The 23,524-nt window shown below is 46.5% G+C and overlaps 2 protein-coding genes across 4 annotated transcripts in view; both read left to right on the top strand.

Annotated features, from left to right (window-relative positions):
• On the top strand, window positions 1-10,610 carry uchl1 (ubiquitin carboxyl-terminal esterase L1 (ubiquitin thiolesterase)). The gene is made up of 9 exons (XM_036972010.1): window positions 1-149; window positions 287-298; window positions 1,989-2,117; window positions 2,571-2,712; window positions 3,883-3,968; window positions 7,676-7,723; window positions 7,840-7,909; window positions 8,036-8,094; window positions 10,034-10,610. Exons 1-9 carry the CDS (start codon window positions 117-119, stop codon window positions 10,115-10,117), a joined length of 663 nt encoding a protein of 220 aa, XP_036827905.1. The 5' UTR covers window positions 1-116; the 3' UTR covers window positions 10,118-10,610.
• A 2,231-nt stretch (window positions 10,611-12,841) lies between these two features.
• The window catches only part of LOC110514204 (LIM and calponin homology domains-containing protein 1), a 62,441-nt gene continuing 51,758 nt past the window's right edge, over window positions 12,842-23,524 (top strand). The window contains exon 1 of one of the 3 annotated variants that reach the window (XM_036971946.1): window positions 12,842-13,292. In XM_036971946.1, the coding sequence (XP_036827841.1) occupies window positions 13,194-13,292 (99 nt within the window). In that variant the 5' untranslated portion in view covers window positions 12,842-13,193. The remainder of the gene's footprint in view (window positions 13,293-23,524) is intronic. The other 2 variants (XM_036971945.1, XM_036971947.1) reach the window with 2 other exon arrangements.

Raw genomic sequence — 23,524 nt, 5'->3', positions numbered from 1 at the left:
GCATATGAAGCGGGTGGACGGTCGCGGTGTGATCATATCGCCCAAATCAGCAGCTGGTTGCGACAGAGCAGATTTGACAACATACCGATATACGGGACCGAACCTTACCGAACAGGATGGAGTGGCAACCAATGGAGATCAACCCGGAGGTAGAGAACCATCTTAATAAATGTGGTTTTAATACGTATATCATAAGACTGAGACTTAAATTACGCAGCTGCTCGGTTCTAACGGTCTCTCACTGTCTAAATAATGTCTCTTTTCTCTTTGTCTGTCTGTGTTTCAGATGCTGAACAAGGTGTGTATTTAATATCGCTGAGTCATAACCGATATGATGACAGTTGTGTATATGACGTTACAACCAGACAACAGGACATTATAACCAACAGGTGGGTTATTATGGACCTAGCTCGGTCTGGAGTTAGAAATACTAGTTAGGATCAGATTATCATCTGAACGGCAGCGCGACAGAGGTACACGAGATGAACCTGCCGTTAGAATCGAGCCTCTCCCTTGTAGTCTACCGTCCGTCTCCCCCGTAGCATCTCTGCCACGCTGCGCCTGGTGCCCCACCCGGTGTCTAGGATACAGGGTGTGGTCTGATGGAAGGATGGAGAGAGAGAGAGAGCGACTAAAGATCAACTTGTCTCTGGCTCTGATTTGAAGTTCATCGCTATTCATTTGGGACAGACTGCCGTGCGGTAATAAAGTCCTGATAAAGACGTTAGATCAGCGGAGATATGCGTAACGTTAGTGATTATAATATTATTGATGTGAGGCCTGTTCCGCCGAGTCATCATGGACATTTTAGTGTCCATTACTGTGTAGAGTTTCAATTCGGGCTCACCAAACCATCTCCGAGTTCTACCCTCTCTACCTGACGGACATTTAACTGCTCTGTAAATCACATTTTATTGGTCACATACTCATTTTAGCAGTTATTGCGGGTGTCGCGAAATGCTTGTGTTCCTAGCTCCAACAGTGCCGTAATATCTAACAATTCACCCAGCTAAAAGTAAAATAATGGCATGAATAAATATAACAATATTAGGATGAGCAATGTCGGGTGGCATCGATTAAAATACAGTAGAATAGAATACGGTATATACATATGAAATAAGCAAAGCATTATGTAAACATTATTAAAGTGGCCAGTGATTCCATTAATATAGGACAGCAGCCTCTAAGGTGCAGGGTTGACTAACAGGGTGGTAGCTGCTACTGATGGCTATTTAAGTCTGATGGCCTTGATAGAAGCGGTTTTTCAGTCTCTCGGTCCCAGCTTTGATGCAGCTGTACTGACCTCACCTTCTGGATGATAGCGGGGTGAACAGGCTGTGGCTCTGGTGGTTGTTGTCCTTGATGATCTTTTTGGCCTTCCTGTGACATCGGGTGGTGTAGGTGTCCTGGAGGGCAGGTAGTTTGCCCCCGGTGATGCGTTGGGCACCACCCTCTGGAGAGCCCTGCAGTTTCCGTACCAGGTGGTGATATAGCCCGACAGGATGCTCTCAATTGTGCATCTGTAAAATTGAGGGTTTTAGGGGGCCAAGCCAAATTTCTTCATCCTTCTTCACCACAGTGTCTGTGAGGGTGAACCATTTCAGATTGTCAGTGACGTGTACGCAGAGGAACTTGATAGTTTAGGCTTACGTTCTACTGTATATATACAGAGTATAGTGTTGTCATTGACTGGGTGAGTTCCAGATACACTGTCTAGATGGTCTGGTTGTTCTAGTCTAGCCTGTTGGTGTTGAGCTGTGTTCTGGTTGTTCTAATCTAGCCTGTTGGTGTTGAGCTGTGTTCTGGTTGTTCTAGTCTAGCCTGTTGGTGTTGAGCTGTGTCCTGGTTGTTCTAGTCTAGCCTGTTGGTGTTGAGCTGTGTTCTGGTTGTTCTAGTCTAGCCTGTTGGTGTTGAGCTGTGTTCTAGATGGTCTCTAGAGACTGATAGGAAACCTTCCTGTTAATGTTCTGTTTGACTGTGTGTTGCAGGTGCTCAGTGGACTGGGGGTGTGTGGTAGCTGGGGCTTCGTGGATGTTTTGGGGCTGGAGGATGAGGGAGTGTCTTCAGTACCTTCTCCCAGCTGCGCCCTCATGCTGCTCTTCCCCCTGACACAACAGGTAACCAATGATCTAGCAGCATCTTTATTACGTTGGAAATATGTAGCACAGTGATGTGGAGCAAACTCTGTTCTGGGAACCCCAAGGTGATGCACATTCAGTTTTTTGCTCTAGTAGCTTGATTTGATTATTTGAATCTCCTGTGTAGTTCTAGGGCAAAACCCAGAATGTGCAACCCCTGGGTTCCCAGGACACTAAACTTCAGCCCTGGGGTCCCAGGACACTAAACCTCAGCCCTGGGGTCCCAGGACACTAAACCTCAGCCCTGGGGTCCCAGGACACTAAACCTCAGCCCTGGGGTCCCAGGACACTAAACCTCAGCCCTGGGGTCCCAGGACACTAAACCTCAGCCCTGGGTTCCCAGGACACTAAACCTCAGCCCTGGGTTCCCAGGACTGTTTGAGAGACTCTGATGTAGCATGATGATGATGATGATAACGGCGTGTGTTTCAGCACGAGTCGTTCCGGCAGCAGCAGGCTGGGAAGGTGTCGGGAGGTACTGACCTCTACTTCCTGAAACAGACTGTGGTCAACTCCTGTGGCACCGTGGCTCTGCTGCACGCAGTCGCCAACAACCCCACCCACATAGAGTATGGTGAGTAGAAACTGGTCCTGCATGGAGCCAAGCTGGAGGGTTGATGACGAATACCCATACTTGCGTTCGTAATAGTAGGCTGATTGGGTATGGTGAGTAGAAACGGGTCCTGCATGGAGCCAAGATGGAGGGGGGATGTTCGTAATAGTAGGCTGATTGGGTATGGTGAGTAGAAACTGGTCCTGCATGGAGCCAAGATGGAGGGGGGATGTTCGTAATAGTAGGCTGATTGGGTATGGTGAGTAGAAACTGGTCCTGCATGGAGCCAAGATGGAGGGGGGATGTTCGTAATAGTAGGCTGATTGGGTATGGTGAGTAGAAACGGGTCCTGCATGGAGCCAAGATGGAGGGGGGATGTTCGTAATAGTAGGCTGATTCGGTATGGTGAGTAGAAACGGGTCCTGCATGGAGCCAAGATGGAGGGGGGATGTTCGTAATAGTAGGCTGATTGGGTATGGTGAGTAGAAACGGGTCCTGCATGGAGCCAAGATGGAGGGGGGATGTTCGTAATAGTAGGCTGATTGGGTATGGTGAGTAGAAACGGGTCCTGCATGGAGCCAAGATGGAGGGGGGATGTTCGTAATAGTAGGCTGATTGGGTATGGTGAGTAGAAACAGGTCCTGCATGGAGCCAAGATGGAGGGGGGATGTTCGTAATAGTAGGCTGATTGGGTATGTGAAAATAGAATGTTTATAGTATGTGATATTTAGAACATGTAGTGATGTCATAGACAGGATGCTTTACAGCTAATAGAATTCACTTCCTCTATTGAGGGAGAGACTGGTCTTTATCTAGTAGAATTCACTGAACTCTATTGAGGAAGAGACTGGTCTTTATCTAGTAGAATTCACTGAATATTGAGGAAGAGACTAGCCTTTTCATAATCAGTTGATGATCAGATCCGAGGACTGACTATCAACCAACACAATTGCTGATTAGATGAAGCCTTCTCAGTGTGGATGAGGGTAGGATGTTGATGTGCTGCTTACTGAATATATTTATACTAAACACTACATTCTAAATAGTATGTAGTATGATTAGTACACAGTATGTAGTTTTACAAAGTAGTAGGGAAAGACAGATTTCAGACAGGACCAGTGAGTAGTTTTAGTTAGTAGGGAAGCCAGATTCAGACAGGACCAGTGTGTAACAGCTCTGTCTCTGTGCCAGATGGTGACTCTGCTCTGAAGAAGTTTCTAGATGAGACGGCTAATATGACCCCCGCCCAGCGAGCCACACACCTGGAGAACAACCAGGTAACACACACACACACACACACACACACACACCTTGGCTATGTCCCAATTACCGCTCCTTCCTCCCAAAGTGTGTACTTGTTCTAAGGTGGGAACTCCCTCTAGCCAAAGCTTCCTCCACTAATCCTCGATCTGTAGTAAATGAGTCCATACTTCAGGAGAAGGTAGATATTATTGGGGGACACCTCACGTCTGGCCTCGTGAACCAGGCTTCCTTAACTGAAAACCTGGGGAGATCCATGTCAGAAATCTGCTAGAGGGGTTGGAACCCGGTGTAAATCAAGTCACGCCTCACAACACATAAAACCAATCAAATACCTTGCTTGGGAGGAGCTCCGATGGTGTTCACCAGGGTAGTGCCGTAGGAGTTACCGTGACGACTAACATGTCAACAGAACAGGCACTGTGACTAAACATTTAGACTGTTCACAGCTACCCTGACGACTAACATGTCATCATGCACAGACTTTTTCACAGCGTTTCTGTTATTTCAAGATGAGCTGCAGCAAGAAGGAGAAATGGTTTACAATGCAACATGTTTTGGTGTTTCTGGAGTGATGTTTGTCTCAAGGCTAACATGAGGGACAGGAAGTAGCTAGACACACGAGGGACAGGAAGTAGCTAGACACACGAGGGACAGGAAGTAGCGAGGGACACACGAGGGACAGGAAGTAGCGAGGGACACACGAGGGACAGGAAGTAGCGAGGGACATGAGGTTGTTTCTGGACTGATGTTCGCTGAGCAGGTGTCCACATCCTGTCGGGCCTGTAATGTAGGTAGACCCTACACATATAACCCATGTTACGCCTGTAGTGTAGGTAGGCCCTACTCATATAACCCATGTTCTCTTGGGACATTCATTGGGACCTCTCTCCATCTGCAAACAGGCTTTCAAAGCTTTCCATATCAGAGGACCGAACATCACAAACAAGCTGAATATGATGTTTATTATCTCTGTCCTCAAAGCTTTCCATATCAGAGGACCAAACATCACAAACAAGCTGAATATGATGTTTATTATCTCTGTCCTCAAAGCTTTCCGTATCAGAGGACAGAACATCACAAACAGGATGAATATGTGTATCTCTGTCAGTTTTCCCCTCAATGGAAAGATTCCCCAGTTCCAGTCCATAATGTCCTCCGTCAATGTCTTCTCCCGTAGCCCGTCTTCTCCCGTAGCCCGTCTTCTCCCGTAGCCCGTCTTCTCCCGTAGCCCGTCTTCTCCCGTAGCCCGTCTTCTCCCGTAGCCCGTCCTCTAGTTTTCTGGAAAACTCTCCTTTTCGTCCTCCAGGGTCCAGTCCCAGTCCCAGACTTGTTTTTGTTTAAGTCTTTTCCAAACCGTAATTTAACCACACGGCGTGAACCGAAGTTTAACCCTAACCAGGTGCACTATGCAGAAATCGCTCCGACGTTTCCTGGTTGCTAAAATTCTAATAGTTTGCCTAATTTCAGTTTATGTGCAAAAACGAGCAAGTATTGTGTAGAGAATCACCTTCTAAACTGCTGTGAAACGTCTTTTCAACCCAAAGTATTTTATTTCCAGCTGTTTGACGCTGGCGTACAAAACCCAAAGTAAAACTGGGGGAAACAACTTAAGATCGGGAAGCGTAGAAATCACACGCATAGAACAGATGTACCGCTTCTTAGACTGGCTTTCAATGAGAATGGCAGATATGTAACTAATTTCTATGTGAATTTGGTCCGGTTGCCCAAAATGTTACATATTACAACTTTAACTAAAACTTCAGTTTAAAAATTTCTACAGGATCAGTGGGCCCCCCGTGGGACGGTTGAGCTAACGTAGGCTAATGCGCCTAGCACGCGGTTGTAAGTAACAAGAATTTCCCAGGACATATCTGATATTGGCAGAAAGCTTAAATTCTTGTTAACTGCACTGTCCAATGTACAGTAGATATCACAGTGAAATAATACCATGCTATTGTTTGGAGAGAGCACAGTTATGAACTTAAATGTATCAATAAACCAATTGGGCACTCTTGATGATGCAACATTTTTAACAGAAATGCAATGGTTCATTGGATCAGTCTAAAATGTTGCACATCCACTGCTGCCCAAAATCTAAATTGCGCCTGGGCTGGTATAATGCATTATGGCCTTTCTCTTGCATTTCAAAGATGATGGTACAAAAAAACATGTTTTTCTATGTATTATCTTTTACCAGATCTAATGTGTTATTCTCCTACATTCATTTCACATTTCCACAAACGTCAGGGTTTCCTTTCAAATGGTGTCAATAATATGCATATTATTGCTTCAGGGCCTGAGCTACAGGCAGAGTTTTGGGCAGAAATTGAAAAAGGGGGCGGATCCTTAAGAGGTTTTTAAGCATCGACGTTTGACCGCTAAGACGCGGTACTTCATGGCGATATGAGAACTTCAAGTCATGGTGTAATTCTGTTGCTGAAGTTGCGCGACGGGTTGGCGGTTTGTTTGGAGGTTGGCCCACAGGGTTTTTGAATCTTGCCGCTGGACAAACCAAACCGTTCTTGCAAGTCGAGCTCACATCAGACATGAAGCTGCAGTTCTCCTCTCGGCCACTAGAGGAGAGCAGAGCTGCTGTGTTCTGAGATGCATGGCTTCACAGATCAATATGGTGTTGTAATGTATAGGAGTACATGCATTATATGGGTTAATATGTGTAGATGTTTTAATATGTAGATATGTATGTTTTTAGTGTTGGTGTAGATATATTTATGAATATGCTTTAATGTTCACTGAGTTTACAAAACATTAAGAACAGCTCTTTCCATTACAGATTGATCAAGTGAAAGCTATGATCCCTTATTGATGTCACTTGTTAAATCCACTTCAGTCAGTCTCGATGAAAGGGAGGAGACTGGTTAAAGAAGGATTTTTAAGCCTTGAGACATGGATTGTGTATGTGTACCATTGAGGGTGACTGTTGAAGTGCCTTTGAACGGGGTATGGCAGTAGGTGCCGGGGCAGCGGTTTGTGTCAAGAACTGCAGCGCTGCTGTGTTTCACGACAGTTTCATGTGTATCGATGGTTTTTAACCGAACGGTTGCTGGATCGAATCCCTGAGCTGACAAGGTAAAAATCTGTCCTTCTGCCCCTGAACAAGGCAGTTAACCCACTGTTCCCCCTGAACAAGGCAGTTAACCCACTGTTCCCCCTGAACAAGGCAGTTAACCCACTGTTCCCCCTGAACAAGGCAGTTAACCCACTGTTCCCCCTGAACAAGGCAGTTAACCCACTGTTCCCCTGAACAAGGCAGTTAACCCACTGTTCCCCAGTAGGCTGTCATTGTAAATAAGAATTTGTTCTTAACAGACCTGTCTAGTTAAATATGAAAACTGTGGGACCTTATCGGCAGGTGTGGGCTTTTCCTACTCCTGCTTAATTAATTGAATTTACCACAGATGGACTCCAAGTTGTAGAAACATTTTAAGGATGATCAATGGAAACCATATACACCTGAGCTCCACTTCTAGTCTGATAGCAAAGGGTCTGAATACTGGTGTAAATAAGCTTTTTGCTTTGTCAATATCGGCTATTGTGTGTAGATTAATGACGGGGGGAAAAACCAATTTAATCCGTTTTAGAATGTAACAAAGTGTGGAAAAAGTCTAAGGGTCTGAATTCCTTCCGCATGCACTATGTTTAATGTAAATACCTGTATGTCTTCATATTTGTGTAAATGTGTATATATTGTTGTCTCTTGCAGGCCATCAGAGAGGCTCATGATGAAGTGGCAGCACAAGGCCAGTGCAGGGTGAGAACACAATGCAACATAAGGACCTCCTCAGATGTTACTTATGTATAACTTCATATTTTATACTCTCCCTCCCTCTCTTTCTAACCCTCTTTCTCTCCAACCCTCTCTTTCAGGTGGAGGCAGATAACGTGAACTTCCATTTTATCACCTTTGTCAATGTGAAAGGACAGCTTTATGAGCTGGGTGAGTGTGGCTGAGTCCCAGTGTCCCGCCCCTTCTCCCCGGTGTTTCCGCCCCTTCTCCCCGGTGTTTCCGCCCCGTCTCCCCAGGTGTGTATTTACACTCTCGCTCTGTGATTCTGTTGTGTAGATGGTAGGATGGAGGGACCGGTGAACCATGGAACCACCAAGGATGACTCCTTCATCAAGGTACGTTCCTCTTCCATTCATCTAATCCCAGTAGATGTGTCAAACCTTCGGTTCATCTAATCCCAGTAGATGTGTCAAACCTTCGGTTCATCTAATCCCAGTAGATGTGTCAAACCTTCGGTTCATCTAATCCCAGTAGATGTGTCAAACCTTCGGTTCATCTAATCCCAGTAGATGATTCAAACCTTCCATTCATCTAATCCCAGTAGATGTGTCAAACCTTCCATTCATCTAATCCCAGTAGATGTGTCAAACCTTCGGTTCATCTAATCCCAGTGGACATGTGAACCTTCGGTTCATCTAATCCCAGCCGACGTGTCAAACTATGTAAAGGCAGATTTTATTCCCTACGAAGAATCACCCTACAGAACAGCAGTGTTTTTCCTCACAAAAGTAGCGGCTCCCCGACAGCCGGGACGCGCCGCGTCGTCCCTCCCCGACAGCCGGAACGCGCCGCGTCGTCCCTCCCCGACAGCCGGGACGCGCCGCGTCGTCCCTCCCCGACAGCCGGGACGCGCCGCGTCGTCCCTCCCCGACAGCCGGGACGCGCCGTGTTTCCCCGACAGCCGGAACGCGCCGCCCCTCCCCGACAGCCGGGACGCTCCGCGTCGTCCCTCCCGTGGGGACAGGGAGGAGGCAGCGACGCTTGATTGGTTCCTTGATCTGATCTATAAACTAGGCATGACAGTGGCCTATTTTGTATTGATGGAACCTTAGACTCCTCCCAGAAATGTGTTTTGGGTTAAATGGGTTAAACAGCTGCAATGTGCTTTTCTCTGCGACCAAAACATGACTTCCTATTGCTAGCTGATGTGGGAGTGCATACCTCCTATTGCGAGCTGTTGTGGGAGTGCATACCTCCTATTGCTAGCTGATGTGGGAGTGCATACCTTCTATTGCTAGCTGATGTGGGAGTGCATACCTTCTATTGCTAGCTGATGTGGGAGTGCATACCTTCTATTGCTAGCTGATGTGGGAGTGCATACCTTCTATTGCTAGCTGATGTGGGAGTGCATACCTTCTATTGCTAGCTGATGTGGGAGTGCACACCTTCTATTGCTAGCTGATGTGGGAGTGCACACCTCCTATTGCTAGCTGATGTGGGAGTGCACACCTCCTGCTAGCTGATGTGGGAGTGCACACCTCCTATTGCTAGTGTAACGGATGTGAAACGGCTAGCTTAGTTAGCGTGGGCGCTAAATAGCGTTTCAATCAGTGACGTCACTTGCTCTGAGACCTTGAAGTAGTAGTTCCCCTTGCTCTGCAAGGGCCGCGGCTTTTGTGGAGCGATGGGTAACGATGCTTCGAGGGTGACTGTTGATGTGTGCAGAAGGTCCCTGGTTCGCGCCCGGGTATGGGCGAGGGGACGGTTTAAATTTGTACTGTTACACTAGCTGATGTGGGAGTGCATACGTTCAAGCTGTATGTTTGAACTGGGATAATGTTGTAGTTTACACGGGCAAGTATTAGAATATTTGCCAGGGCATATTTAATTATTAATCTGACTATTTCACATAGATCTGGGAAGCTAAAAGGCTAGCTAGCTTGCTGTGTTTAGCCATACTGGAGATGTGAGAAGCTAAAGGGCTAGCTAGCAGGCCTGTAGCGCTATGCAGGTGAAGCTTGTAGAAAGAGTCAGGAATATGTAGTGTGGAGAGGATGTGTTCATTAGGATAACGTCTCCCGTCATAATATAATGTTGATGCCTGGCCGACATCTAAACAACGTAGAATGGAGTATATAGACATTCTACATCTGTCAGACGTCTTGCCATTGAGCTCACTGCGTCGTCCCAGTGTATCCAGAGGGTTATGCTAGCTGGGCTGTTCGTCTAGCGTTTCGCCACACCCACAATAACATCTGCTAAATATTTTATTAATTTAGCAGAGGCTCCAGAGCCACGGTTAGTGCTTAATCTCTCTCCTCTCTCTCTCCCCAGGATGCAGCCAGGGTGTGTCGGGGTTTTGTGGAGAGAGCAGAGGGAGAGGTCCGCTTCTCTGCTGTGGCCCTCTGTCATACCTAGAGACCCTGGAGAGGGACACACACACACACACACACACACACACACACAGGTGAACCATGGTGTATACACACACCCGGTATGTACTGGAAACATAGTTTGCACTCTCCCCACACACACACACACACACACTGCAGCACACATGCGTAGATGTTAGTTTGCACAAGCCTGGTGTCACGTTGATGTCACTACTGCTGTACTTTCTGTCTGCTGTACTGTTTTATTTATTTTTCCAAGTCAGATCACCACTGAGGAAGTAGTGCACTTACATGGGGGAGTAGGGAGCCGTTTGATCTGCAGCCTGTGAGATGTTCCTGTTTTCCTGCCGTCTGACTCCTCAGCTCTGTTTCTAACCGCTGTTACGTCAGACTACGATGTTAGGATGACGTTGTTACTGTGTTAGGATGACACTGCAACAATGTTGGCTGTGCTTTGCCTTTCTGCATCTTCCTGTGCTGCTGACTGCCAATAAACAACCAAACTACACACTTCTCCACTCCTCTGTAAAGTCATTCACTTCTGTAATTACTATACTTGAGTAGCTTTTCAGAGTAAAATGTTGAAGTACCTTCTACTTTAGGAGGGTATTTCAGTTCTCTTTCCATCCTGATCATTTCAAACGTTAGATTTTTACTTAAAGTAGTATCCTTTAATATTTTAATATTTGACTTCTTTCACTTCACTACATTCCTAGAAAAATGCGTACATTTTCCCTGACAGACTAAAGTCATTACATGTTGAATAGCAGGACAGACAAAGTGTCCAATTCCCTTTCTTGTCAAGAGAACATCCCTGGTCATCCCTACTGCCTCTGATCTGGAGGACTCACTAAACAGAGAACATCCCTGATCATCTCTACTGCCTCTGATCTGCAGGACTCACTAAACAGAGAACATCCCTACTGCCTCTGATCTGGAGGACTCACTAAACAGAGAACATCCCTGATCATCTCTACTGCCTCTGATCTGGAGGACTCACTAAACAGAGAACATCCCTGGTCATCTCTACTGCCTCTGATCTGGAGGACTCACTAAACAGAGAACATCCCTGGTCATCCCTACTGACTCTGATCTGGAGGACTCACTAAACAGAGAACATCCCTGGTCATCCCTACTGACTCTGATCTGGAGGACTCACTAAACAGAGAACATCCCTGGTCATCCCTACTGACTCTGATCTGGGGGGGGGGGGGCAGTTATCCCCTAGTGGGGGGGGGGGGGGGAAGAGACGTTATCCCCTAGTGGGGGGGGGGGGGGCGTTATCCCCTAGTAGGGGGGGGGGGGGGGCGTTATCCCCTAGTAGGGGGGGGGGGGGCGTTATCCCCTAGTAGGGGGGGGGGGGGGAGACGTTATCCCCTAGTGGGGGGGGGGGGGGGGGGGGGCGTTATCCCCTAGTAGGGGGGTGGGCAGTGTTATCCCCTAGTAGGGGGGTGGGCAGTGTTATCCCCTAGTAGGGGGGGGGGGGGACGTTATCCCTTAGTGGGGGGGGGCGAGTTTCCCCTAGTGGGGGGGTGGGCAGTTATCCCCTAGTAGGGGGGGGGGGGGACGTTATCCCTTAGTGGGGGGGGGCGAGTTTCCCCTAGTGGGGGGGTGGGCAGTTATCCCCTAGTAGGGGGGGGGGGGGGGGGGACGTTATCCCTTAGTGGGGGGGTGGGCAGTTATCCCCTAGTAGGGGGGGGGGGGGGGACGTTATCCCTTAGTGGGGGGGGCGAGTTTCCCCTAGTGGGGGGGTGGGCAGTTATCCCCTAGTAGGGGGGGGGGGGGGGGGACGTTATCCCTTAGTGGGGGGGTGGGCAGTTATCCCCTAGTAGGGGGGGGGGACGTTATCCCCTAGTAGGGGGGTGGGCAGTTATCCCCTAGTAGGGGGGGGGGGACGTTATCCCCTAGTGGGGGGGGGCGAGTTTCCCCAAACACTCATCGATCATATTACTACTTACATCAAATTCTCGACATTTTTCTCTCAAAACAGGTGGATTGTTGATCGTGAAGCTTTTGTACTTCTATATTCCACTGGGGTTATAAATGATATATCTACAACTTCTTCAATATGTGATCAATTTACCACAACTGTTTTGTTGAAATATCTCCAAGTTGGGATAAATAATTTGACATCTTGTGGTGTTAACGTGAATTACGGGGTAGATTTACCCCCGGGGGGGGGGCAGTTACTCCTAGAACCCTATGTTTTGACCCTTTAGAACATTATTTTTAAACAAATCTAAATTGAATTAAAAATACATTTTGTCTCTAAAAAAACTTCCATGGACATTATTAAATATGTAAATCATGTTAAGTAGCCTAATAATGAATCCATGTATTGATGTGAAAACAGATTTGTATTTATATGACTTAATCTGTTTGTAAAAATCAATTAAAAAAACTTGTTGAGAAAAAAATTCATGAAATAACAGAAGTCCAAAGTTATCGCTGTGGTCGTCGGACGGAATTTGTCCAGATCAGAGCTGGGAGCGCGTCGCCGTGGTTACAGACGCGGTGCGGCAGCGCGTCGCCGTGCTTACAGACGCGGTGCGGCAGCGCGTCGCCGTGGTTAGACACCGTGCGGCAGCGCGTTGCCGTGGTTACAGATGCGGTGAATCAACGCGACCTTTCTACTTCTCTGGCGCTCGGTGGCAGCAGCGTCACGTTGTCTCGCCAGCTGACCGGAATTATAACGCCACCGTTTGTAAAATACACACACCGCCCCAACCTCCCCCTCCCTCCAACATTCTTCTATCCTCCCCGTCCTGCGGGCACCAGGACCGGCTGCTTGGCGTCTGTCTCGCGCCTGGCCGGTTGGAGGTTATTTTTAGTGTCCGGTTGGTTCGTGTTGCAGTGTGGGGAGTCACGATAGATCATTTTCCTCTACAGCCCAACCGGGAGACGCTCACGCCGAGTTACGGAGAATCCTGGTAGAATAACGGATATAACAGATACGGGCCCTCCGTGAGCCTTAACCGGTGGAATAACAAGCCCAGCTGTCCGGTAGGAATTAAGGGACGACATTGCCGAGCTTTTCTTAACGGAGAAAGGATATTTAAACCCCACGAACGCACCATAGCCTACTGAAGCCGTTATCAGAGATGGCCAGCACCGGGACTGAGCGCGAGGAACCTCACGTTCCCCTGGACAAACTGAGACATCCCGAGCCTGCATTCAGAGAGGCGCAGAAGTGGATCGAGGTGAGATGTCTGTGTATATAAACAGGGGTTATTACCGGGGTTATAAATGTTATATTACAGTAGGGGGTTATAAATATTATATTACAGTAGGGGTTATAAATGTTATATTACAGTAGGGGGTTATAAATGTTATATTACAGTAGGGGGTTATAAATGTTATATTACAGTAGGGGGTTATAAATGTTATATTACAGTAGGGGGTTCTGGAGACCGGGGTTATAAATGTTATATTACAGTAGGGGGTTATAAATGTTATATTACAGTAGGGGGTTCTAGAGACCGGGGTTATAAATGTTATATTACAGTAGGGGGTTCTAGAGACCGGGGTTATAAATGTTATATTACAGTAGGGGGTTATAAATGTTATATTACAGTAGGGGGTTCTAGAGACCGGGGTTATAAATGTTATATTACAGTAGGGGGTTATAAATGTTATATTACAGTAGGGGGTTATAAATGTTATATTACAGTAGGGGGTTCTAGAGACCGGGGTTATAAATGTTATATTAGTTTCTGTACAGCACTTTGAGATATCAGCTGATGTACGAAGGGCTATATAAAATAAATTTGATTTGATTTGATTTGATTTGATATTACAGTAGGGGGTTCTAGAGACCGGGGTTATAAATGTTATATTACAGTAGGGGGTTCTAGACACCGGGGTTAAAAATGTTATATTGCTGTAGGAGGTTCTTGACATTAGACCTGGGACTGAGGGGATAGCCTATAAATGTTATATTACAGTAGGGGGTTCTGGACTGGAGACCTGGGACTGAGGGGGATAGCCTATAAATGTTATATTGCTGTAGGGGGTTCTCGACTGGAGACCTGGGACTGAGGGGATAGCCTATAAATGTTATATTGCTGTAGGGGGTTCTGGACTGGAGACCTGGGACTGAGGGGATAGCCTATAAATGTTATATTGCTGTAGGGGGTTCTGGACTGAGACCTGGGACTGAGGGGATAGCCTATAAATGTTATATTGCTGTAGGGGGTTCTGGACTGGAGACCTGGGACTGAGGGGATAGCCTATAAATGTACTGCCCTGTCACCTGTTGTCTCGCAGGGTGTCCGGTTACAACTTGACTAGAAGGCTCAATGTGGGACATTACTGCTGCGTGATGAAGTGTGTGTGTGTTTGAGTGAAACTAAGAGAATATTATCTAGTAAGGGATGGAACTTACTAGAATAGTATCTCTCCGTTCCTCTCGGTGGCCATGTTTGGTTTGTCTGAAGACACCTGGAGAGAGAAACCCGTTCCCCCTGAGCGCATGCACCAGAACCCCGCCTCCCGCAGGCGAGAGCCAGGAGATTCCGGATGGTAGCCATGGCAGTGAAAATGTGGACTAGTATTCACGCACATGGCTCTCTCTGTGATGTTTACAATCAATCATGTCGTTTCAGGGACTTCTGTGTGTGTCGGGGGGGGGGGGGGGGGGTCTTGTTATTATGAGTAGATCTACATGGTAACCTGTTTTCCACCATCTGATTGGTGGACAGCGACTGAGTGAAATCTGATTTGTGGACAGCGACTGAGTGAAGTCAGCTAGTTCAACACTTCCTGTCTCAACCAGAGATCATGAGGATGATGATGATGGTATCTTTGGTATCTTGTCAATCACCACCTTCACACACACACACACACCTCAGCCAAATACATTTAAACTCTGTTTTTCCCCATTCCTGACATTTAGTCCAAGTAAACAATATATTTTCTTAGGTCAGTTAGGATCACCACTTTATTTTAAGAATGTGAAATGTCAGAATAATAGTAGAGATAATTATTTATTTCAGCTTTTATTTCTTTCATCACATTCCCAGTGGGTCAGAAGTTTACATACACTCAATTAGTATTTGGTAGCATTGCCTTTAAATTTTTTTAACTTGGGTCAAATGTTTCGGGTAGCTTTCCACAAGCTTCCCACAATAAGTTGGGTGAATTTTGGCCCATTCCTCCTGATAGAGCTGGTGTAACTGAGTCAGGTTTGTAGGCCTTCTTGCTCGCACACGCTTTTTCAGTTCTGCCCACAAATTTTCTATGGGATTGAGGTCAGGGCTTTGTGATGGCCACTCAAATACCTTGACTTTGTTGTCTTTAAGCCATTTTGCCACAACTTTGGAAGTATGCTTGGGGTCATTGTCCATTTGGGCCTTCGAAATTAGGCTCAAGGTTCTAAACGACATCATAACCGCCATCGATAAGAGACATGACCAGCATCACCACCCTGGATGGTTCCGACCTTGAATATGTGGACATCTATAAGTACCTAGGTGTCTGGCTAGACTCTAAACTCTCCTTCCAGACCCATATCAAACATCTCCAATCGAAAATCAAATCAAGAGTCGGCTTTCTATTCCGCAACAAAGCCTCCTTCACTCACGCCGCCAAACTTACCCTAGTAAAACTGACTATCCTACCGATCCTCTTCTTCGGCGATGTCATCTACAAAATTGCTTCCAACACTCTACTCAGCAAACTGGATGCAGTTTATCACAGTGCCATCCGTTTTGTCACTAAAGCACCTTATACCACCCACCACTGCGACTTGTATGCTCTAGTCGGCTGGCCCTCGCTACATATTCGTCGCCAGACCCACTGGCTCCAGGTCATCTACAAGTCCATGCTAGGTAAAGCTCCGCCTTATCTCAGTTCACTGGTTACGATGGCAACACCCATCCGTAGCACGCGCTCCAGCAGGTGTATCTCACGGATCATCCCTAAAGCCAACACCTCATTTGGCCGCCTTTCGTTCCAGTTCTCTGCTGCCTGTGACTGGAACGAATTGCAAAAATCGCTGAAGTTGGAGACTTTTATCTCCCTCACCAACTTCAAACATCTGCTATCTGAGCAGCTAACCGATCGCTGCAGCTGTACATAGTCTATTGGTAAATAGTCCACCCATTTTCACCTACCTCATCCCCATACTGTTTTTATTTATTTATTTTTCTGCTCTTTTGCACACCAATATCTCTACCTGTACATAACCATCTGATCATTTATCACTCCAGTGTTAATCTGCATAATTGTAATTATTTGCCTACCTTCTCATGCCTTTTGCACACAATGTATATATAGACTCCCCTTTTTTTCTACTGTGTTATTGACTTGTTAATTGTTTACTCCATGTGTAACTCTGTGTTGTCTGTTCACACTGCTATGCCTTATCTTGGCCAGGTCGCAGTTGCAAATGAGAACTTGTTCTCAACTAGCCTACCTGGTTAAATAAAGGTGAAATAAAAAAATATTTTTTTTTAAAAAACAATACTGTGCAGCCGTATTCATCGACCTGGCCAAGGCTTTCGACTCTGTCAATCACAACATTCTTATTGGCAGACTCGACAGCCTTGGTTTCTCAAATGATTGCCTCGCCTGGTTTACCAACTACTTCTCTGATAGAGTTCAGTGTGTCAAATCGGAGGGCCTGTTGTCTGGACCCCTGACAGTCTCTATGGGTGTGCCACAGGGTTCAATTCTCGGTCCGACTCTCTTTTCTATATACATCAATGATGTTGCTCTTGCTGCTGGTGATTCTCTGATCCACCTCTACGCAGACGACACCATTCTGTTTACTTCTGGCCCCTCCTTAGACACTGTGTTAACTAACCTCCAGACAAGCTTCAATGCCATACAACTCTCCTTCCGTGGCCTCCAACTGCTCTTAAACGCAAGTAAAACTAAATGCATGCTTTTCAACCGATCGCTGCCCGCACCTGCTCGCCCGTCCAGCATCACTACTCTGGACGGCTCTGACTTAGAATACGTGGACAACTACAAATACCTGGGTGTCTGGTTAGACTGTAAACTCTCCTTCCAGACTCACATTAAGCATCTCCAATCCAAAATTAAAACTAGAATCGGCTTCCTATATCGCAACAAAGCATCCTTCACTCATGCTGCCAAACATACCCTCGTAAAACTGACCATCCTACCGATCCTCGACTTCGGTGATGTCATCTATAAAATATCCTCCAACACTCTACTCAGCAAACTGGATGCAGTCTATTACAGTGCCATCCGTTTTGTCACCAAAGTCCCATATACTACTCACCACTGCGACCTGTACGCTCTCGTTGGTTGGTCCTCGCTTCATACTCGTCGTCAAACCCACTGGCTACAGGTTATCTACAAGTCTCTGCTAGGTAAAGACCCGCCTTATCTCAGTTCACTGGTCACCATAGCAGCACCCACTCGTAGCACGCGCTCCAGCAGGTATATCTCACTGGTCACCCCCAAAGCCAATTCCTCCTTTGGTCGTCTTTCCTTCCAGTTCTCTGCTGCCCATGACTGGAACGAATTGCAAAAATCTCTGAAGCTGGAGACTCACATCTCCCTCACTAGCTTTAAGCACCAGCTGTCAGAGCATTTTACAGATCACTGCACCTGTACATAGCCCATCTGTAAACAGCCCATCTATCTACCTACCTCATCCCCATACTGTATTTATTTATTTATTTAGCTCCTTTTAACCCCAGTATCTCTACCTGCACATTCATCTTCTGCCGATCTACCATTCCAGTGTTTAATTGTTATGTTGTAATTACTTCGCCACCATGGCCTATTTATTTCCTTAACTTACCTCATTTGACCTCACTGTATATAGACTTTTTGTTTTCTTTTGTTCTACTGTATTATTGACTGTATGTTTTGTTTACTCCATGTGTAACTCTGTGTTGTTGTATGTGTCGAATTGCTACGCTTTATCTTGGCCAGGTCGCAGTTGCAAATGAGAACTTGTTCTCAACTAGCCTACCTGGTTAGATAAAGGTGTTCTCAACTAGTCTACCTGGTTAAATAAAGGTGTTCTCAACTAGCCTACCTGGTTAAATAAAGGTGTTCTCAACTAGCCTACCTGGTTAAATAAAGGTGAAATAATTTTTTAATGCGACCAAGCTTTAACTTCCTGACTGATGTCTTGAGATGTTGCTACATCATTTTCCTACCTCATGCCATCTATTTTGTGAAGTGCACCAGTCCCTCCTGCAGCAAAGCACCTCCACAACATGATGCTGCTACCCCCACAACATGATGCTGGCACCCCCGTGTTTCACGGTTGGGATGGTGTTCTTCAGCTCGCAAGCCTCCCCCTATTTCCTCCAAACATAATGATGGTCATTATGGCCAAACAGTTCTATTTTTGATTCATCAGACCAGAGGACATTTCTCCAAAAAGTACGATCTTCGTCCCCATGTGCAGTTGCAAACCGTAGTCTGGCTTTTTTATGGCGGTTTTGGAGCAGTGGCTTCTTCTTGCCGAGCGGCCTTTCAGGTTATATAGATATAGATACTTTTGCACCTGTTTCCTCCAGCATCTTCACAAGGTCCTTTGCTGTTGTTCTGGGATTGATTTGCACTTTTCGCACCAAAGTACGTTCCTCTCTAGGAGACAGAACACGTCTCCTTCCTGAGCGGTATGACGGCTGTGCTGTCCCATGGTGTTTATACTTGCGTACTATTGTTTGTACAGATGAACGTGGTTCCTTCAGGCGTTTGGAAATTGCTCCCAAGGATGAACCAGACTTGTCGAGGTCTACAATTTATTTTCTGAGGTCTTGGTTGATTTATTTTGATTGTCCCATGATGTCAAGCAAAGAGGCACTGAGTTTGAAGGCCTTTAAATACATCCACAGGTACACCTCCAATTGACTCAAATTATGTCAATTAGCCTATCGGAAGCTTCTAAAGGCATGAAATCATTTTCTGGAATTTTCCATGCTGTTTATTAAAGGCAGAGTAAACTTAGTGTATGTAAACTTCTGACCCACTGGAATTGTGACACAGTGAATTATAATCTGTCTGTAAACAATTGTTGGAAAAATGACTTGTGTCATGCACAAGTAGATGTCCTAACCGACTTGCCAAAACTATAGTTTGTTAACAAGAAAAATGAGTTTTAATGACTCCAAACTAAGTGAATGTAAACTTCTGACTTCAACTGTAGGTAGCACACAGGAGGACATTTATCTCTGTTGAGATCATTTCCTTTTTAATTTATAGCCAGAGGTAAAATTTTCCTATTTTGACTAATATAATAGAGTGGGTTAGGTCTGCTCAATACCAAATTAGCATACCCCCTGAGTCTCTTCCCTGTTTCACACCTGGTAGTGTGGTGGATGGGACTACCAGCTCTCTGTAACCTAGAGGACAACCAGTGGGTCCCTCTCCTCTATACCACCCACCTGGTAGTGTGGTGGATGGGACTACCAGCTCTCTGTAACCTAGAGAGTAACCAGTGGGTCCATCTCCTCTATACCACCCACCTGGTAGTTTGGTGGATGGGACTACCAGCTCTCTGTAACCTAGAGAACAACCAGTGGGTCCATCTCCTCTATACCACCCACCTGCAAGTTTGGTGGATGGGACTACCAGCTCTCTGTAACCTAGAGGTCAACCAGTGGGTCCATCTCCTCTATACCACCCACCTGCTAGTTTGGTGGATGGGACTACCAGCTCTCTGTAACCTAGAGAGTAACCAGTGGGTCCATCTCCTCTATACCACCCACCTGGTAGTTTGGTGGATGGGACTACCAGCTCTCTGTAACCTAGAGAACAACCAGTGGGTCCATCTCCTCTATACCACCCACCTGCTAGTTTGGTGGATGGGACTACCAGCTCTCTGTAACCTAGAGGACAACCAGTGGGTCCATCTCCTCTATACCATGTTTCTTGTAGGATGACAATGTCTATATTTCTGATTTCTTTGGTGAAGTCCAGGTTCCTGCTCATTAGGCCAAAGACAGATGACCTCAGATCTGGTATATTCCAGGATCAGATAGTATGTGCGTCTGTCTTTCTCTCCCTTTCTCTCTCTCTCATCTATCTCTATCTCTCTCTCTCCACCTGTCTCTCTCAATCTGTCTCTCTTTCTGTCTCTCTCTTCTTAATTCTCTAGTTATTTATGACTGGTAAGGCTGCCTCTCTTTCGTGCGTGTGTGTGTCTGTCTGTGTGTGTGTGACATTGGTGTCCAAGGAAACATAACAGCAGTAGCCTTTCAGGTTAGTTTGTCTCCTCGAGGCCCCGCCCCCTGCATGGCACAGCGGCCACATAGAAATGTGTGTTCTAGAACAGAGATACCTCTGACGTGTGTGTGTGTGTGTGTGTGTTTGTGTGTGTGTGTGTGTGTGTGTGTGTGTGTGTGTGTGTGTGTGTGTGTGTGTGCGTGCGTGCGTGCGTGCGTGCGTGTTTTTTACATGCCAGATGTCACAGCTGTCCTTGCAGGGATTAATTGGAATAGCTTCAGATGTCCAACTGCAATATCTCTGTGGGTGTGTGTATGTGCTTGTGTGTGTGTGTAATCTGGAGAGTTAGATGCAGAGAGAGTCCGTACAATAATTATACATTTGATTAATATAGATGATAGAAAATGATTATATGAAATAATGTTTGATTGGGCCTCCCTCGTCGCGCCGCGGACTAAGGCACCGCATCGCAGTGTTCAGGCGTCACTACAGATCCAGTTGGTAGACTGGGTTAATAACCTGATGTTGAGTTAGTAGAATAGTGTCTATCGTTGGATGTTGAGTCAGTAGAATAGTGTCTATTGTTGGATGTTGAGTCAGTAGAATAGTGTCTATCTTTGGTAGACTGGGTTAATAATCTGATGTTGAGTCAGTAGAATAGTGTCTATCGTTGGTAGACTGAGGTTAATAATCTGATGTTGAGTCAGTAGAATAGTGTCTATCGTTGGTAGACTGGGCCTGCCATCATTCACTATGAACTGGACTGTGTGTTTACAGGCAGTAGGGCCTGCCATCATTCACTATGAACTGGACTGTGTGTTTACAGGCAGTAGGGCCTGCCATCATTCACTATGAACTGGACTGTGTGTTTACAGGCAGTAGGGCCTGCCATCATTCACTATGAACTGGACTGTGTGTTTACAGGCAGTAGGGCCTGCCATCATTCACTATGAACTGGACTGTGTGTTTACAGGCAGTAGGGCCTGCCATCATTCACTATGAACTGGACTGTGTGTTTACAGGCAGTAGGGCCTGCCATCATTCACTATGAACTGGACTGTGTGTTTACAGGCAGTAGGGCCTGTCATCATTCACTATGAACTGGACTGTGTGTTTACAGGCAGTAGGGCCTGCCATCATTCACTATGAACTGGACTGTGTTTACAGGCAGTAGGGCCTGCCATCATTCACTATGAACTGGACTGTGTGTTTACAGGCAGTAGGGCCTGCCATCATTCACTATGAACTGGACTGTGTGTTTACAGGCAGTAGGGCCTGCCATCATTCACTATGAACTGGACTGTGTGTTTACAGGCAGTAGGGCCTGCCATCATTCACTATGAACTGGACTGTGTGTTTACAGGCAGTAGGGCCTGCCATCATTCACTATGAACTGGACTGTGTGTTTACAGGCAGTAGGGCCTGCCATCATTCACTATGAACTGGACTGTGTGTTTACAGGCAGTAGGGCCTGCCATCATTCACTATGAACTGGACTGTGTTTACAGGCAGTAGGGCCTGCCATCATTCACTATGAACTGGACTGTGTGTTTACAGGCAGTAGGGCCTGCCATCATTCACTATGAACTGGACTGTGTGTTTACAGGCAGTAGGGCCTGCCATCATTCACTTTGAACTGGACTGTGTGTTTACAGGCAGTAGGGCCTGCCATCATTCACTATGAACTGGACTGTGTGTTTACAGGCAGTAGGGCCTGCCATCATTCACTATGAACTGGACTGTGTGTTTACAGGCAGTAGGGCCTGCCATCATTCACTATGAACTGGACTGTGTGTTTACAGGCAGTAGGGCCTGTCATCATTCACTATGAACTGGACTGTGTGTTTACAGGGAGTAGGGCCTGTCATCATTCACTATGAACTGGACTGTGTGTTTACAGGGAGTAGGGCCTGCCATCATTCACTATGAACTGGACTGTGTGTTTACAGGCAGTAGGGCCTGTCATCATTCACTATGAACTGGACTGTGTGTTTACAGGGAGTAGGGCCTGCCATCATTCACTATGAACTGGACTGTGTGTTTACAGGCAGTAGGGCCTGTCATCATTCACTATGAACTGGACTGTGTGTTTACAGGCAGTAGGGCCTGTCATCATTCACTATGAACTGGACTGTGTGTTTACAGGCAGTAGGGCCTGCCATCATTCACTATGAACTGGACTGTGTGTTTACAGGCAGTAGGGCCTGTCATCATTCACTATGAACTGGACTGTGTGTTTACAGGCAGTAGGGCCTGTCATCATTCACTATGAACTGGACTGTGTTTACAGGCAGTAGGGCCTGCCATCATTCACTATGAACTGGACTGTGTGTTTACAGGCAGTAGGGCCTGCCATCATTCACTATGAACTGGACTGTGTGTTTACAGGCAGTAGGGCCTGCCATCATTCACTATGAACTGGACTGTGTGTTAACAGGCAGTAGGGCCTGTCATCATTCACTATGAACTGGACTGTGTGTTTACAGGCAGTAGGGCCTGCCATCATTCACTATGAACTGGACTGTGTGTTTACAGGCAGTAGGGCCTGCCATCATTCACTATGAACTGGACTGTGTGTTTACAGGGAGTAGGGCCTGCCATCATTCACTATGAACTGGACTGTGTGTTTACAGGCAGTAGGACCTGTCATCATTCACTATGAACTGGACTGTGTGTTTACAGGCAGTAGGGCCTGCCATCATTCACTATGAACTGGACTGTGTGTTTACAGGCAGTAGGGCCTGTCATCATTCACTATGAACTGGACTGTGTGTTTACAGGCAGTAGGGCCTGCCATCATTCACTATGAACTGGACTGTGTGTTTACAGGCAGTAGGGCCTGCCATCATTCACTATGAACTGGACTGTGTGTTTACAGGCAGTAGGGCCTGCCATCATTCACTATGAACTGGACTGTGTGTTTACAGGCAGTAGGGCCTGCCATCATTCACTATGAACTGGACTGTGTGTTTACAGGCAGTAGGGCCTGCCATCATTCACTATGAACTGGACTGTGTGTTTACAGGCAGTAGGGCCTGCCATCATTCACTATGAACTGGACTGTGTGTTTACAGGCAGTAGGGCCTGCCATCATTCACTATGAACTGGACTGTGTGTTTACAGGCAGTAGGGCCTGTCATCATTCACTATGAACTGGACTGTGTGTTTACAGGCAGTAGGGCCTGCCATCATTCACTATGAACTGGACTGTGTGTTTACAGGCAGTAGGGCCTGCCATCATTCACTATGAACTGGACTGTGTGTTTACAGGCAG

Source organism: Oncorhynchus mykiss, unplaced genomic scaffold (genome assembly GCF_013265735.2).
Source record: "Oncorhynchus mykiss isolate Arlee unplaced genomic scaffold, USDA_OmykA_1.1 un_scaffold_87, whole genome shotgun sequence".
NCBI classification, from domain to species: Eukaryota; Metazoa; Chordata; class Actinopteri; order Salmoniformes; family Salmonidae; genus Oncorhynchus; species Oncorhynchus mykiss.
Note: the sequence above shows the minus strand (reverse complement) of the source record. Positions and strands in the feature narration are given on the sequence as shown.